The following is a 17,579-nucleotide window of genomic DNA, read 5'->3' on the forward strand; positions in this document are numbered from 1 at the left end:
TGGGGGATTGATGAACAGGTGGATGACTTTATATCCCATTTCTCCTTTCCACCATAATCTGCCCCAATCCCAATGCCACACATGCCATGTAAAGGTGTCAGGACCATGATATGACATTAGTTGACTTCTTGTAGGGATATATCCCCAGTGTAAAAAGAATCCTGAACACCAAATACCCTTTTACCCAGCCCATGATCCCAACATTCAGCTGTCACAAGGTGACACCCCACAGCCTCACCCCAGGAGCAGCCCCTTTCCCGAGCTCTGCTGGGACCACACCCCTCTGTGTTCCTGTCTGTGCTGCTCCCTCCCTCCCCTGACCTTCTTCTGCTGGTTCATCCTTCCAGACCCACCTTCTGTGTCCTCCCTGAGATGTCCCTGGCCTGCCCCCAGCCCTCTAACATCCCTCTGCCAGTCTCCTGGTGGCCAGAGGGTGGGTACCAGCAAGAGAGCTGAGAAGTCACCCAGAAAAGTAGGGGAGGAGACTCAGAAGTGCCCAAGCCAACGAGCCCCTCTCCAGCTCGCTGCTGGGGGGCGGGGGGCCCCGGCTGGTGGGCAGAGGGAAGACGGTGCCTGATCACGTTTCCCGCACCCCCTCCGGTGACTCCTCGGCCTCCCCCTGGCCGTTTCAGCAGCGGAGGAAGAGTGCACCGCTGAGGCCAGTCTTGCCAGGGAAGTGGACCCATGACAAATGTCCTCAGAATTTTTGTGATAGGAGCCATCAATCCGATCTGAGTCCTTGGTCCCCCTTCTCCCTGAAAACAGCATCTCTGAGGGGCTGGGCAGGATTGGCAGTCTAAAGACGTTGACTCAGCACCCCCATGTCTTTGTGCCTTCCCTTTGTCACTGCGGCTAAGGTAGCTTGGGGCTGCGAAGAGCAATTCCCTGTACCCAGAGAGGGGGGCTGTGGAGCTGCCTGCACGCTATACTCAGCAAGGTCTTATGAGCGATGTTCTGCCTCAGTTTCCCTGCCCTGCATCTTTCCCAGCTTCCCCATACTTGAGCCAGCCCTGACCTCAGCCCTGTGACACGGGCCTGGATCTCCCATTGCCTCCCCTCATAGTTCCTGGGCCCTTCCCCACGCCCCCAAGCCTATTTACCCACCCTGGAGAGAGAACAGTTCATGAATAAGTGCCTCTTTGGACAGGCAGTCAGTGGGCCCAGAGAGGGCAAGGGCATTTTACTTTCACAAGATTCAGAAAACATGAACTCCCAGTGCACAGTTCCTGGTAGCCACAGAATAACGCCTTGACTAAGAGCACAGGGCTTCAGCTTTCCACTGACCCAGGTCCCCGTGTGTGGGGCTGTGTGACCTTAGGGTAGTTGCTTAACCTCTCTGTTTCCTTACCTGTTAACTGGGGATCCAATCACAAGCCATCATGAGGATTAAGAGAGATAATATAGCGCTTGGAAAGTACTGAGCATCGTGTGGTGCACACAGTAGGTGCTCAGGAGATGGTGTGGGGGGAAGGCGGACTCTCAGGGAAAAGCCTATATTTGGAGGTATCATTTCCGCTTGATCATGGCACCTTTGGAGAAGCTGCTTGGGAAGAAAGTCCAGGACGGAGGCGAAGCTTATTTGGTCCCCTGTCCTTGCTGCCACTGGTGCAGGGGGACAGGGAGGCCAAGGGTTGGAAAGAGGGGGCTGTCGTCATGTTATTCCTCTGCAGTCCTATTTATCTTGTTGGTAAAATGGGCCCTGGGTTTGGAAATTTGGAAGAGTTTCCATCGTAATTTAAAGCAGCGCCTACCTCTGGCAGTTGCAGTGACAGGGAGATTGATTTCCCAGCCGGCCACGCAGGCAGATGCCTGCGCCAACTGGCCCGGTCTGCAGGCACGGCTGATGCCACCTCCTGCCCGGCCGGTGGACAGCCTGGCGCTGCCGAGCGAGGGCGAGGCTGGCTGTCATCTGGTGGAGGGAGGGGCGTCTCCAAGGCGACCCTGTGGGGCTGGCCCCTCCGTGGCAGGTTCTGCGGGCTGCACGGGCAGGTGCACGTGCACACACACACATGCGCGTGCACACACACACACACATGCACACGCGTGTGCACACACACACTCACACGCACACACAGATCCAGCCCCAGGTTTGTGGTCTGGGCACCTGCAGCCCTGCCACGGCCAGCTCTCCAGCAGTGTGTCTGCCTCGGATCGTGGAGCCACCAGTGCGTCCCAAACCACTGCAGCAGCTGGGGTCAGAACAGAACATTCCAGATCCCTGCTGGGGGCAAGATTCTCGGAGCCAGCCCACTATTCCACAGCAGGGCGAGCCCCACACACTCCTACCCTCCCCATGGACAGCTGGTGTCCCTGACACCCCCAGGTCCTGCCCTTGGCCCTGAAGGTGAGAGAATGAGTGGATACGTGTTCTCTCTTCTTCTGTTTTTTAGACAAATTTGTGAAATTGGTATCATTTCTTTTTTTAGCATTTTTCATTGTGGTAAAATATATATAACATAAAATGTACCATTTTAACCTTTTTTTTTTTTTTTTTTTTGAGACAGAGTCTCACTCTGTTGCCCAGGCTAGAGTGAGTGCCGTGGCGTCAGCCTAGCTCACAGCAACCTCAAACTCCTGGGCTCAAGCAATCCTCCTGCCTCAGCCTCCCGAGTAGCTGGGACTACAGGCATGCGCCACCATGCCCGGCTAATTTTTTCCATATGGTTTTAGTTGGCCAATTAATTTCTTGCTATTTTCAGTAGAGACGGGGTCTCTCTTGCTCAGGCTGGTCTCAAACTCCTGAGCTCAAGGAATCCTCCCGCCTCAGCCTCCCAGAGTGCTAGGATTACAGGTGTGAGCCACAATTTTAACCAGCTTTAACTGTATAGTTCAGTGACATTAAGTACATTCATATTGTTGTGTGACCATCACCACCATCCATCTCCAGAACTTTTCTCATCTTCTCAAACTAAAAACCTATGCCCATTAAAGTTATTATTTATTCTTTAAATGTTTGGTAGAATTCTCCAGTGAAGCTACCTGGTCCTGGGCTTTTCTTGTAGAAAGTTTTGGGGTTTTTTATATTACTAATTCAATCTGTTTACTTCGTATAGGTCTATTCAAACTTTCTGCTTCTTCTTGAGTCTGTTTGCTTAGTTTTATGTCCTTCTAGGAATTTGTACATTTCATACAAGCTATCCAATTTGTTGGCATATAATTGTTCATAGTACTCCCTGATAATTCCTATTTCTATATGGTCTGTGGCAATGTCCCCTCTTTCATTTCTGATTTCAGTAGTTTGAGTCTTCTCTTTTTTGCTTGGTCATTCTACTTAAAGGCTTGTCTATGTTGTTAATCTTTTTAAAGAACCAACTTCTGGTTTCATTGCTTTTTCTCTATTGTTTTTCTCATCTCTATTTCCCTAATGTCCACTCTAATCTTTATTATTTCCTTCCTTCTGCTTGCTTAGGATTTAGTTTGCTCTTCTTTTTCCAGCATCTTAAAGTAGAAGGTTAGGTTTGTTTATTTGAGATCTTTTTTTCTTTTTTTAATGTGACATTTACAGATATCAATTTTCCTCTAAACACTGCTTTAGCTGCATCCCACAAGTTTTGGGGCAATGTCATGTTAATTCATCTCAAAGGATTTTCTAAGGCCGGGCGCGGTGGCTCACGCCTGTAATCTTCTGGGAGGCCGAGGTGGGCGGATTGTTTGAGCTCAGGAGTTCGAAACCAACCTGGGCAAGAGCGAGACCTCATCTCTAATATAAATAGAAAGAAATTAATTGGCCAACTAATATATATAGAAAAAAATTAGCCGGGCATGGTGGCACATGCCTGTAGTCCCAGCTACTTGGGAGGCTGAGACAGGATTGCTTGAGCCCAGGAGTTTGAGGTTGCTGTGAGCCAGGCTGACGCCACGGCACTCACTCTAGCCTGGGCAACAAAGAGAGACTCTGTCTCAAAAAAAAAAAAGGATTTTCTAATTTTCCTTATGATTGCCTCTTTCACTCATTGGTTATTTATTAATGTGTTAATTTCCACATATTTGTGAATTTCACAGATTTCTTTCTGTTAATTTCCAATTCTACTTCATTATGATAGAGAACATATTTTGTATAATTTCAATCATTTAAAATCCATTAAGCTTGTTTTATAGCTTCATATGGCCTATCTGGAGAAAGTTCCATGTGTGTTGTAGAAGAATGTTTATTCTGCTGTTGTTGGGTGTAATGTTCTACAGATGTCTGTTAGACCTAGTTTGTGTAGTGTTGTTCATGTCATACTTTATTGATCTTCTGCCTAGCTTTCCTATAACTTATTGAAAATGGGGTATTGAAGTCTCCAACTGTTCTTGTTGTATTGTATGTATTTCCCCTCAATTTTTCAGACTTTGTTTTACATATTTTGGGACTCTTTTGTTAGGTGCATACATGTTCATAATTGTTATAACTTCCTGATAGATTAACCTTTTTATAATTATTAAATGTCCCTCTTATCGCAAATGACATTTTTTGTTTTAAAGTCTATTTTTTATGGGTTTTTCTTTGTTTGTTTTTGTTTCATTTTATTTGTTTGTTTTCTTTTCTTTTGTTTAACATGGTCTCTCTCTGCCATCCCAGCTAGAGTGCAGTGGTGTCATCATAGCTCACAACAACCTCAAACTCCGGGGCTCAAGCAATCCTCCTGCCTCAGTCTTCTGAGGAGCTAGTGCTATCAGCATGTGCCATAATTCCCAGCTAATTTTTTCTATTTTTAGTAAAGATGGGGTCTCACTCTTGCTCAGGCTGGTCTCAAACTCCTTAGCTTAAGCAATCCTCCCACTTCAGCCTCCCAGAGTGCTAGTATTAAAGGAGTGAGCCACCACACCCAGCCTATTTTTTTCTGATATTATTATAGCCACTCTACCTTTTTTATGATTGCCATTTGCATGGTATATCTTTTTTTCATTCTTTTACTTTCAACCTCATTGTGTCTTTGGTTCTCAAGAAGTGAGACTCATATAGACAGTATATTGCTGGATCTTATTTTTTACCTGGCTTGACAATCTCTGCCTTCAATTAGATTGTTTAATCAATTCACATTATTATTGATGCAGTTATTATTGATACTGTTGGATTTACATTTGCTGTTTTACTTTTTGTCTTATATATGTCCTGTGTATTGTATATTTTTTGTTCCTCTATATCTTCTTTTTGCTTTAAGTGAATATTTTATAGTGTAATATTTTAATTCCTCAGTGATTTTTTTCACTATATTTGAGTTATGTCCTTAGTGATTGCTCTAGGACTTACCATATACATCTTAACTTACCTGAACCTACTTTGTACTTATATTAAGAGAATTAAGTTACTCCTATACAACTCTATCCCCTCGTCCCCCTTTTTGTGCTATTATTGTTATACATTAGAGAGCTTCTAATGTGACTCCTTATGGGAGTTTAAATGGGAGACCAAAGCCCAGAGACAGTCTGGCTTGGTCTTATACTAGCTGTATGACTGTGGGTAAGACATTTAATATCTTTGAGCCTCAGTGTCCTCACCTATAAAATGGGGAGAATTGAATGAACATAGCTCCAAGGATAAAGTGGGCTCTCAGCACTGATCCTACACATAGTAGGGGCTCTGGAAACAGAGGCCCGTGTTCGGCCCTCAAAGAATCCCAGGAATCCACTCACCCCAGCATGCTTACATCAGGGTCCAGAGCACGCATGCCCAGTCAAAGCCCGGGGAGCTCCTTCTCCCTAGCACATGCCTCTGCAGGGGAGCATCTTCCAGTGACCTTCAGCAAAGGCTTGGATCTCAGGCTGGGATGACTCACTGGCCCATCCTCTGAGCCAGCCCCTCCTGATGAAGGTCAGTAGGCTGCAAGAACGACCAGCATGGGCCAGAAATGCCCCCAGGGCATGTTTTAGCCCCAGCTAAGGTCCTGCATTTGTGCTTTAACACCTGTCTCTGCCACAGGCTGAATGCGATGGAGGCTTTTGGAGCCAGTGCTGGGAAGGGATGGGAAGGGGGAAGCAGCCAAAGCTGAGTGTCCAACCTCTGATTGGTAGATGTCCAGGCCCTCATGTGCCCTCCTACAGCTACTCTGTAGGTGGCCACCCAAACTCTGCTTGACAGAGGCCACATGCCCCTGGACAGCTCAAAGCCTCCCTGCCCATTTCCCCACTTGGTCACTCACTCAGTACATGCATCAGGCACCTTGGTGTGCCCAGCCCCATTGCTGAGTTTGAGAACACAGAGAGTGATCAGACAGAAGTCATGGAAACCACACATGCTGATGTGCAACCGATGCAAAGCAGGGACCAGGACATGGGCTCTGGGAGATCACGCAAGGGGACCCTCTCAGAACAGGGCCCAGGAATGATCTAGCATCTCCCCACGCTTGCTCCTGCCCCTGTGGTCCATTGAGTGTCGGAAGCTGGCTCCCTGATGCTGTCCAGAGATCAGGCCGGGAGAATTCAGGAAGGACTCCAAGCTAGGGCAGGGGACACTGGAGAGTGAGCCCTGGACTTTGAAGCCAGACCTAGATTTCTAGCAGGGATCTGCCACAGAGTAACTGGGTGACCACAAGATAGTCACTCACCAGTGCTGAGCCTCAGTCCACACATCTGTAAAAGGAGAGAACTGCATTCCCGTGGGGATGAGATGGAGGGAATTAAGTGGCACTCCAAGGCACTCACTAATGAGGTGCTATCTGTCCCTGAGCAAGGCAGTGGGTACCTGTGGCTGCCCCTGGCTGACTCTGACCCTTCCCCAGGACTCCATCCCCTAGGGCCCTGGGAGGACAAAGTCACCAGGTCCCAGGAGCTTCCTTCCCTAGGGCCCCTGGAGACCCAGCCATTAGCCCTAGAGGAGGTTCTTGCCCCTTCCTCTTGTCTCTCACACCACACCACTTCCCAGAAGTCCCCTCCCACCTCTCTGTGCCTCTGTCCTGCCTGGATGCCTCCCCTGCCTTCCCCGAGCTAACCCGTTCTCACCCTCCACTATCACCTCTGCTTCACCTCCCCTGGGAAACCTGCCCTGACCTGATCCAAGCCCCTAGGCCTGCCTGAGGCCAGCAGAGTCCTTCCTCATACTCTGTCCCCCTGAACATCCCCCACCCCTTCCCAAGACATTGGTAAAGTCATGTTGACCTTTCAAACTCATATCTTGGTGGCGGAGACTCCTGGTCTAGCACTGAGAGTCTTGGATTCAAGCCTCTGCCACTAAAATGCTGTGTGACCTCAGGCAAGTCCACTGCCCTCTCTGAGTTTCCCTTTTCCTATCTGAGAATTAGTTGTAGAGCTCCTAGGGCTTCATCGAAGTGGATGGCGGTCAGGCCCCACTCCCAGAGGCTCCTGCAGGCGGCAGGGCAAGGCCAGGAGTGGCCAGGATGGAGCCCACGGGCCTGACCCCAGACTGTCCTCCATTTACGCAGGGGTGGGGGAGGAAGGTGCGTGGCGGGCCGGGCCCCGCTCAGTGTCCCCTCTGTCTGTCCGCAGTAGCGCGATACAACCGCACCAGCTACTTCTACCCGACATTCTCAGAGAGCTCAGAGCACAGCCACCTGCTCGTGTCTCCGGTGCTGGTGGCGAGTGCCGTCATAGGGGTGGTCATCATCCTGTCCTGCATCACCATCATCGTGGGCAGCATCCGCAGGGACAGGCAGGCCCGGCTCCAGCGGCGGCACCACCGCCACCGCCGCCACCATCACCACCACCACCACCGCCGGCGGCACCGGCACCGGGAGTTCGAGCACGGCCATGGTGAGCTGCCGCCCGCCCCGGCCCGGGCCCGGGGACCCTGGGACTCCCGTCCAGTTGTGACTGCAACCCAGGAGGCATCGAGGAGCTGGCAGCTCTGCCTTGGGTGGGGCGAGGTGGTCAGGGAAGGCACCCTAGAAGTCTTGGGTGGCCAGGAAGAGCTCACAGGTGCCACCATAATGTTCTCAGGGGCATGAGAGGCCCTGTTGTCTGCCAAGAGTGAGGCCGAAGGTCAGAGGGAGGGTGTCACTGCTCCCCAGCCCCTGCCGTGCTGGTCCAGCAGGTGCCTGGATACAGGGATGAAGGATGGAGGGATGGGCAGATGGATGATGGAGGGTTGAGTGGAAGAATGGGCGCGAGGATAGAGAGATGGATGGGTGGAGGGGACCAGTGGATAAATGGGTGGACGGAAGGGTGGACCAATGGAGAGGTAGAGGAATAGGGGCACAAAGGAATGGATAGATGGGTGAACTGAGTGGCATGCGGAGTGGATGGATAGAGGTATGGGTGGGTGGAGGGGTGGGAAGATGGACAGATAGGAGGGCAGGGGAATGGGTGGGGGTAGGGGTGAGCATATGAATACATGCACAGACGGATGGATGGAATGAATGACGAGTGAATTAAAGCTGTCCCCAGAGAGCCTGCAGAGTGCAAATAGCACCGATTTGAGGGTCTCCCGATTATTAGAACCACCCTTAAACAGAGTTGCTGGCTAATTCTTGGGTGACAGTCCCAGAAGGGTCCCTCTGGCCAGAATGCTTGAACTTTTTACAGGATGCAGCCACCTGATTCTGTCTCATTCCTAGAAGGGCCAGTGGTCTAAAAGCAGCAGGAAGGAACTCACTTGCATTCAATTTTCAGACAATTTTCAATGGCAGGAAAAAGCCAGCCCCCTCCCACCCCTCTCAAACTCCCACTCCACCCCCATCCCTGCTCATCTGAGGCCACCCACCAGGCGGGGAGGTCCCTTCACACTGCAGAGGAAGTGACTGGAGCCTCTGGGATCCAGAGCCACAGGGCTGTCCCCATCCAGGGCAGGAAAAGTTGGGGAAAAAGAAAGAAAGGAAACATGTTAAAAATAGATCCAACTGGATCCCATCAGCCCTCTTCCCCTCCCCCAACACATCCTGATTAACCAGCAGGTCTGGGGCATTTCCTCTCCCTTGTCACAGAGTCCACTGAGTAAGGAATTAAGGAATTAAGGGGCACGTGCAGCAGCCAGCAGAGGCCCAGCGGTGATGGCCAGTGCCTGAGGGCACTTTCTGTGCAAAGTCCTCCCCATGGTCCTAGGGAGTGGCTACTTTTTATCACCCTTCTCATCTGCAGGTCAGAAGCTGAGGTCGGAGTGGTTAAGGGACAGGCCTGGGGCCACCCAGCCTTCATCTTAGACTTGGGGGCCCAAGCAACACCTCAGAGCAGCCTCAGTTTCCCTGAGATGCTCAGCCTCTGGGAGGCCCAAGAAAAAGCAGCCCAAGAGGAGAGAGTAAACGCAGTTGGGTTCAGCCCTAACGGCTCTCAGGGATGTCGCCGTAGCCACCCCACTGAGGTCCTGGAAACAGCCCTTGCTTTTCCCCAAGAATCCCTGCGTGAGGACCACAACCTCCTGCTCTGCAGGTAGAACTCTTCCCTGAGCCCCAAGGCCCTTCCCTGGCGATGCTGGCCGGGACAGGACCCCATCCCAGAGCCTGGCGGCCCTGGTTCAACTTCTAGCCTCACTGTGTTGTTTTGTGTTTACATCTTTCCTTAGTTTCTTCCCAAAGTCCTTCTAAAATTTCTATCTTTCAGCCGAAGCCCTGAAGGGAAACAAATATCACTTCAGCTTCCTTTTTTACAGTATGTGTTATTGGGTTCATTTTTCCTAGTGGTCAAGTAATATACGCTCACTGTAGAAAACCTGAAAAATGCAGACAATATAAAGAAGAAAATAAAAGGTCATGATCTTGTCATCTGGACAGAGCCACCGTTAACATGTTTGTAATATTTTCATCTGAGAGCTTTCTCAGTGTCCATATTATACCTGCAGTTTCAAATCTAGATTTTTCCATTCACTTTGTATCAAGAGTGGGAAAAAGAGAGTAGAGAAGTGGGAAAGCAGTCTTTGGGGTTATACAAACTGCATGAATTCCAGCTCCAGGTTTTGCCAGGCTTGTAACCCCGAGCCTCAGCTTCTGAGTCTGTAGAATGGGAATGGCCACCCAGGACAAAGAGAGGTCAGAGCCCCGCCCCTGGTGCCAAGCCCCACCCCTAGAGGGGAGGAGTCACTTGGGAGCCCTGGGGCTGGGGAGACCTCATGCCCCAGCCATCTTTGCAGGTCCCACTGTTCCCAGCTGCGACTAGACCTATCAGAAACTGGGAGGTGGAGAGCTTAGCCGGTGAGGAGTCAAGACATCCACTGCCCTCTGGCCCTGCTACTCACTGTGTGTCCTCTAGCAAGTCACCAGGCCTCCCTGAACCTCAGCTGTAGAATGAGTGGATTGTGCCCCAGTGGCATTTCCTAAGCAGTGTCACTAGGTCTAAGAAAGTAAGATTCTGTGGTCAAATGCTGGACAAGCACAGTTAAATGTGTTTCTTAGATGCAGGACTTTTCAGAGCCTTTGATGTGCTAATGTGTGATTGAAAACCCCAAAGGAGAATGCAGTATGTGGAACTAAAGGGAACAGTATGTGACTGGAGTAGGGGGCTGATCCCAGGGTTGTCTGCAGCCCTCATTCTTTCTACTCCCCTCCCCATTTTTCATGCTCCAGCTGGACTTCACAGCTCAAAGCTCCCTGTTCACACCACACTCTTCTCATCTCCCTCCTTGGCTCAAGCTGATCAGTTCCCTCCTCCTGGCCTTCCCCTCCACCCCTGGCTAATTCCAAGGCTCAGCTCCAGCAGCGCTTCCTCCAGGAAGCCCTCCCTGACCTCCAGGCTGGGCAGGCCTGTCCCTGCTCCCACAGCCCCAGAGCTACCCCTGTCAAAGCTCACAACACGCTACCCAGGACCAGGCCGTTCCCAGGGCAGGCTGCCACCGCCCTGGGAGTCCCACCTGGACAGAGCCAGCTCTGCTTCCTCTCTGCGACCTCATGCCCAGCCTTGCAATGGCACGCACGTTCTGGCGCTGCCTCTGCAGGAAAAAGGGAGCTGTGCCCGGAGAGGGGAGATGGGAGCCTCGGTGGTCTCAGGCAGACTCGTAAGGGCCATGCCTGGGTACCGGCCTGAGGCCCAGGCTGATGGTCCGTTCCCTACAGTGCCTGACGGACACACATACAGCCGCTCAAGCCACAGGACGCGCTATGCCTGCAGCACCACGGAGGACTGGCCCCCACCCTTGGACGTCAGCTCTGATGGGGACATGGATGCCACGGTGCTCCGGGAGCTGTACCCAGATTCTCCTCCAGGGTAAGGAGGCCACGTGGGCAAAGTGGCACGAGAGGGCGGGGCTCTGGACACGAGGACACCCCTACCAGGGAAAATGACGGTGCCTCTCCACATGGGATAAATGCAGGAACCACCTGCGTGGTGGCTGTGGCCATCTCCTCACCCCTCCTGGCCAATCGGGTCCCCTGAGGTGGTGTGTGACTCAGCAGATGTCACCAGGGAGTGCTAGGAAAGGAAGAGAGGCAAGCTCAGCTCCTTCAGGCCATGAGCAGGCCTGCTGGGAATGCCCCTGCAGCTTCGGGGCTTCCATGGCAGCTGCCCAGAGCCCCCTGGGCATCTGTTCCTGCAGGTGTCTCCCCAGGAGGCTGGGCCAGGGTGGTGTGAGGTTATTTCAGTGCCCATGCGATCAACCCCCCCTCCCCAGGGAGAAAATTCGCTGTGCTTCTATAAGTAACACCAAGGACCAGGGTGGCAAAGACGGTACGAACGCACACGCTGGCATCTCATGGCCCCAAGGTTGACTCGCTCTGGAAATCCTTTCTTGTGTGGTCTTAAGCAAGTTATTTAACCTCTCTGTGCCTGCTTCTCCATCGTTCAAATGGCCACAGTAGCAACACCTGCTCTACAGGACAGTTATGAAAATGACACGAAATCGTGCAGGTCAAACGCTCGGCAGCGCACCCAGCACGTGGCACTTGGCACTTGCTGGCTCTGCCTAGCACTGTCATCGTTACTGCCCCAAGGTCACGGGTGGCAAGGCACCGGTGCCGAGAGCACGAGAGGACGTGACCCGGGGGGACAGGCTGACATGGGAACCTGCCTTTGTTGGGGGCGCTCAGTGGCCCCCTCCTGTGTGCAGAGGGGCCACCCGGGCCCCATCGGCCCTCTCTGGGCAGTGGGCGCATCTTTGCTGTGCGTGGTGGTTCAGAGGGGCCCATGGACTCTTTCCTAAACCTAGAAGGGCGGCTTTGGAGTGACTTGAGGCCAAGGGGTGTCTGGCAGCCTGCAGGGGACAGGGCCTAGCAGGGGACATGCTCCACAGCCAGGGCAGCTTGTCCCTGCAGATAGGCCCCCGGCCCTTAGGGACAGACCCCCACACCCAGCCCTAAGGCCCAGGCTCTGCAGGGCGCTGAGGCAGCCTCTTATCTCGCAGCTACGAGGAGTGCACGGGGCCAGGGGCCACTCAGCTGTACGTCCCCACGGACGCACCGCCGCCCTACTCGCTGACGGGCTCCTGCTCCACGCTGGGTGGCACCCAGGACTCGGGCAGCGGCCACGGCCCCCGCCAACACCAGCAGGAGCAGAGGACCCCGGGCCACGGTGGCGTCCGCACCGTCTCCATGGACACGCTGCCCCCGTACGAGGCAGTGTGTGGGGCCGGCCCCCCATCGGGCCTGCTGCCACTGCCGGGACCCGGCCCAGGGCCGAGGGGCTCACAGGACTCACCCACCCCGACCCGGGCCCCCGCCTCTGGCCCAGAGAGGATCATATGAGTGACCCAGCCGGCCAGGGCCTGCAGGTCCCTCCAGGCTGGGCCACACCCCACTGGCACAAACACACACGCACACACACACATGCATATGAGACTTGTATACACAGAGACATGTACACTCACACACCCATGTGCACACACACAGCTAGACATGCCTCACCTGTGTGTACACACGTGCACACACAGGCCCACCGCACCCACTCAAAACCCACCTGCGGCTTCCCACCTCCTCCTCCCAGCCTGCTGGTCGTGCCTCTGGAGACAGCGCTGGGGGAGGATGGGTGAGCAAGCACGGGGCCGTCTCTGCCCTCTCCCGGCAGTCCGTGCCCAAATTCTGATTCTGCCTCCGGAAACTACTTGGCCATCCCAGGTCAGCTGCCTGCCCCAACCCTGACCCCAGGGCCAGCTTGTCCTCCTGGGAGGGGGGACAGGCCCCAGTGAGAGGCCACTGTGCGCTGTGCCTATCTCTCAATTCAAGGGCAGAAGAGCCACAACATCACCACCCTGCCACTTATGGGGTTGGGGACACAGGTCTGGGGGCTCAGGTATAACCTGGAGGCCCTCACAGCCCGCCAGGCCCCTTCCCTAACCCAGCACCCTCAGTCTGGTGGTGCTAGTGGGGTTATCTCAGAAGCTGCTGGGGAGGAACAGGGCCCTTGTGGCGGGGGGGGGGGGTGGCTGGGGTCATGGGTTACAGCTGTTCCCATGTCAGTCCAACTACTGCCCAGGATAGAGGGTCCTCAAGGAAGATGAGGCCATTGCCCTTCTCCAGGTGGCCTCCCCGCCATGCTACCTGGACACCACACCAAGGCAGAGAAGTGGCCCCTCGCTCAGCCCCTGCCCAGCTGACCACTGTGGCCTGAGCTTGAATGGATGGAGCAGACCCCAGGGCTGGCGCTGTCCTCCTGGGTGGCAGCTCACAGCTGGGAATGGCAAGTCGACCTGTTCTGGCCCTGCCCCTCCAGGGTGTCTGCAGAGACAAAATAAAGGGGATGTGAGCCCCATAGATGCCACCACGCCTCCACGAGAGGACCAGTGGTTGTGTCTCGGTCTCACTGCCACTGTCCTGCCACAAAAGGGGCTTGTTGGGGTCCACCTCGTTGTGGAAAGGCTCAGATCTTGGCCCAGGAACCCCAGCAATTTCCAGCAAAGACCACGCAGGTAACAGAGGTGATTCCTAAAGACCCAGCCTGCCAAGCTTGGTGGCCACGAATCAGTGAGGAGTGTCCCTGCCAGCATCGCCAGCAGCCAACACCCTGCCCTTAATCAACAGCACCCCATCCATCCTCTTCCCCACCCATCCATCCTCTTCCTCACATTTCAATTCCTCCAACGAAGGGCTAAGACGATTCAGTAATTCCTTTCTTAAACAGAGGGGTGGCAAAGATGAATTTTATTTTCTGTAGAAATAGCATTTTTTTCTGGTACGGAGCTGGAAGGAAGCCACCCAGAGGTTCTGTAGCATCCTGTGTCCTGGAGCCCCAGACACCTGGGGGAGGGACCGTGTTTACAAGCAGTTCTATACAGTGACACCTTTGCGGTGTACTGTTTTCTAGGCAAAAAATATCTGTCCACTGTACTGTATAGCCTTTTAAATGCACTCTCCAGGGATGAGACTCTTTTAAAAACTGCATCCTGCTTCTGCAATTTCTAGAGCGTGCTGTCAGGGGAAATAAAAAGATACAATTCCCCTATCTACTCGCCAGTGTTGGAGGGATGGAGCTGAACAGCTTTTCTTGTTCCTGGACGAGGCACTGAATAAGCAACAATGTATCTTTTCTGTGTTCAAAATAAATATGTCATATCAATAAAAATGTAGCAAGAAGTAACACTTTTAAAAAGTGCATGGGGCTTCGCACCTTCTGCAACTTGTAAGAAAAGGGAACACCAAAATGCAACAAACTGAAAATATGCCTCCAGCTAGCAAGCCCTGCCCTTTGCTGCTCAAGATTAGGCATCAATGAAGCCTTGTCATTTTGTCATTTTCTTGTTGATATGGATATCTGGGTAGTCAGTGACTTACAGGAGGGTTTTTTTTTTGTTTTTTTTTTTTTTAATCTCACTGAAACATGGCATCATTTCTGAGACTTGGCTGGTGTAAATGTCACTAGGATGAGCCATCAACCTCAGGAGCTGACTCTAGGAACATCAGGGACTACACGTTTTACTTGAACAGCAGTTGGCTTCCAGCACCCTGACCGTTTGTACTACCAGGAAAGAAAGGAAATTGTACTGAAACTGACATGAGTGGTTTTCTCCAGCTCTGCACAAATCCTCTTCTTCCTTTCTGTGTCCTCCGTAAGACTGTGGCTCTGGCTGTCCATCTCTTGGCAGAGCCTGGTTCCCTGTCTCTGTCCCACCCTCCCACTAGAACCCAAGCAAAGTCCACTGGCATAGCCCTACACCCCCAAGTGCTCTGAACGTGGGGTGTGCCCCTGTAGGAGGGTGCAAGCAGGAGGGGGAGTGACTGTGAGTTGGGGAAACACCGGCTCCTCCTTCCTTGTCCAGCGGGGCCCCCACCCCCACTCCGAGCCCACACCGCCACCTGCCGGCTCCCTGGTGCCACTGTTCAAAGCTGATGCGTCAGTTCCAGTGAGGAACCCCCACTTCTCCCACTTTGAAACCCACTGTCCATGGACACTCATAGTTGTAGACACAATTTGTCACGTTGATCCTGGGCTTGTCTTCCGCCCTTGGGATATGCCATGAGGTTAAACCCATTCTAGCATCCCATTTTTAGGACAAGCTCCTGTCCCCCAACGTCTCCCTCTGGACACATCCTGATCCCTGTGCCTCCCTCTCTGTATGCAAAACAATCCCTCCTTTGTCCTTGTAAACACCAGCAGGTGTGGCGCGGGTGCCACCTCCATGCCCTGCGGCCCCTCCTCCTGGGAGTGAATATAGAAACCTTCTTAGTGATGGTGTCAAGCCCCACTCGGACCCCAACCTGAACCACCCGCCACTGACACCTGCTCCAACAGCCCACTCAGCCCCGTGGAACTGTCGAGCTCTTGGCGCTTCCTGTCCCCGCCATCCACGACGTGCCCTGTGCTGTGCTATGTCCACGCACATTCCCGCAAAGAGACTGGCCTCCTCTCTGTGCTGGGGCCCGAGGGGTAGGGGCCGAGGAGAACACCCCCGGTACCTGGGCTCAGGATTGAAGCCACATCACCGCATCACCTGGACATTGGGAATCGGGGATGAGGGGTTGGATAGGCAGGTGACCCAGCAGCTCCAGAGGGAATGGGGCAGGGAAACAAGGAAGGGCAGGGGCAAGTGAGGGTGTCATCGAGCAGGTCACCACTGAGCTCAGGCAGGGGCGGGGTAGAACACGACTGGAAGTCAGCCCACCTGCAGGGTTGGGGAGAGGCACCGTGTACACACCACTCTCAGCAGTTTCTGTGGGGAGGCCACCCTTTGAAGAATGTTCATTCCTGCCCCTTGTGCAGGCAGGCAAGGAGGCTCCTCTGGACCAACAAAGTCTTCAGGCAGGGGCGTTGCGATGCTGGCAGATGAAGCCATCGAGGTGGCCAGCATGGCTGCCACCGGGTCAGCATGCACGGGTGTGGCAAGGTCCAAGGTCTCCAGACAGGGCACCAACAGCATCTGCACACGTGAGCAGCAGGTGTCAGCCCAAAGGGGGAGGGAGGAGGGTTGATACAAAAGATGGAACCTCCGCTCTCACAACAGCCAATCCCACACATACACAGGGGTCCCCAATACCAAGTTCCTCCAGACAGCCCCAGACACACACTCCTCTGTGTGTGTCCTGTCTCCTGTGGGTTTGTGCACAGTTGCCCAGACAGCGTTGGTGCACACACTAGTGCCCCCTCACTTAGAACTCGCGCACGTGCACACCTGGCATTGCACGGTCCAATGCCGCCCACGCTCAGGTGTTCCCAGCCACGTCCGCCTGCATGGCTGACCAGGCGCTGGGCGTGAGCAGCAGAGGGACAGGCAGCTTCATCGTCTGCAGGAGTGAATCTTCTGTCCTGGGCTCTGCTCTGCTCCATGGCACATGGCACCTCCCCTGGCCCAGGTGAACTCTCTGGAGGACGGATCACCTAGGTCAGGCCTGGTATCTCTGGGCACATCTTTGCCCCCTGGGTGACAACCTAGCTGCACCTGCCCATCAGGTCTCCAAGGAAGCCAGGTCTGCAGGCCCTGCCACTCCAGCCTCAAGCCATCCACAACTGGCCCTCCTCACAGCAGGGGGCCTGGGGCCTGGGGCTGCCTGTCTCTGCCTCACCGCTGGTGGCTGCCTGGTTTACAGCCTACCACGGAGCTGGCAGCATCTGGACTGTAGGGTGGAATAGGGGGACACCACTTGAAGAGGACCCTCCACCCCATGGCAGGCTCTGAGTCTTATGACCCACCCCCATTACTCAAATGCACGAGGCAGAAACCCAACTTGAACCTTCTTAAGCAAGGAAGGATACTCACTGGTTCATGTAGGTGCATTGTCCAAGTGATAATTCCAGCTTCAGGCACGGCTGGATCCAGGAAGCCTGAGAATACGGGCAGGTATATTGTCCCTCTGGGCTCTGCTGTTTGCCTTGTGGCCTTCATTCTCCCATCAGCACAATAGCTGTGGAAGCCCCACATCAACCTTGGTTGGTTCATAATCAAAAATAAAGAAAGATCCTCTCTCCCATAGAGCATATATCAAATCTCGGAGAGAACGCCATCTCTGAATGGCATGGTTGGGATTGGAGTCCCTGACTATCTGGGCCTGGGTCCTGTGCCTACTGGGAAGGGGGGGAAGGGGAGGTGTCCAGTCCCTCCTGGAATGGGTTTTCCAAAGGAAAGAGGGAAGGAGGCTGGGAGGACCAGGCACACGCAAGACAGCAGACCCTGCCATGTTCCCTTGGCAGGCCGGGCCCTACCCACCAGATTGCAATCAGGCCATGGGTGGACAGTGACCCCATGGGGGGGCGAGGGCAGGAGCCCTCCTCCTCCTCCTCCTCCTCCCCCCTCCTCCTCCTCCTCCTCCCCCCCTCCTCTTCCTCCTCCCCCCTCCTCCCCCCGCCTCCTCCTCCTC

General features: G+C 53.7%; 1 protein-coding gene across 1 annotated transcript in view; it reads left to right on the top strand.

The window, feature by feature from the left end:
* BEAN1 (brain expressed associated with NEDD4 1) overlaps nt 1–13,160 on the top strand; it is a 35,443-nt gene extending 22,283 nt beyond the window's left edge. Inside the window, exons 4-6 of the mRNA XM_075995576.1 lie at nt 7,426–7,689; nt 10,917–11,067; nt 12,200–13,160. Of these exons, the coding sequence (XP_075851691.1) occupies nt 7,426–7,689; nt 10,917–11,067; nt 12,200–12,539 (755 nt within the window). The 3' untranslated portion in view covers nt 12,540–13,160. The remainder of the gene's footprint in view (nt 1–7,425; nt 7,690–10,916; nt 11,068–12,199) is intronic.
* Nucleotides 13,161–17,579: the final 4,419 nt, after the last annotated feature.

This window comes from Microcebus murinus, chromosome 20 (assembly GCF_040939455.1).
Source record: "Microcebus murinus isolate Inina chromosome 20, M.murinus_Inina_mat1.0, whole genome shotgun sequence".
Lineage (NCBI taxonomy): Eukaryota > Metazoa > Chordata > Mammalia > Primates > Cheirogaleidae > Microcebus > Microcebus murinus.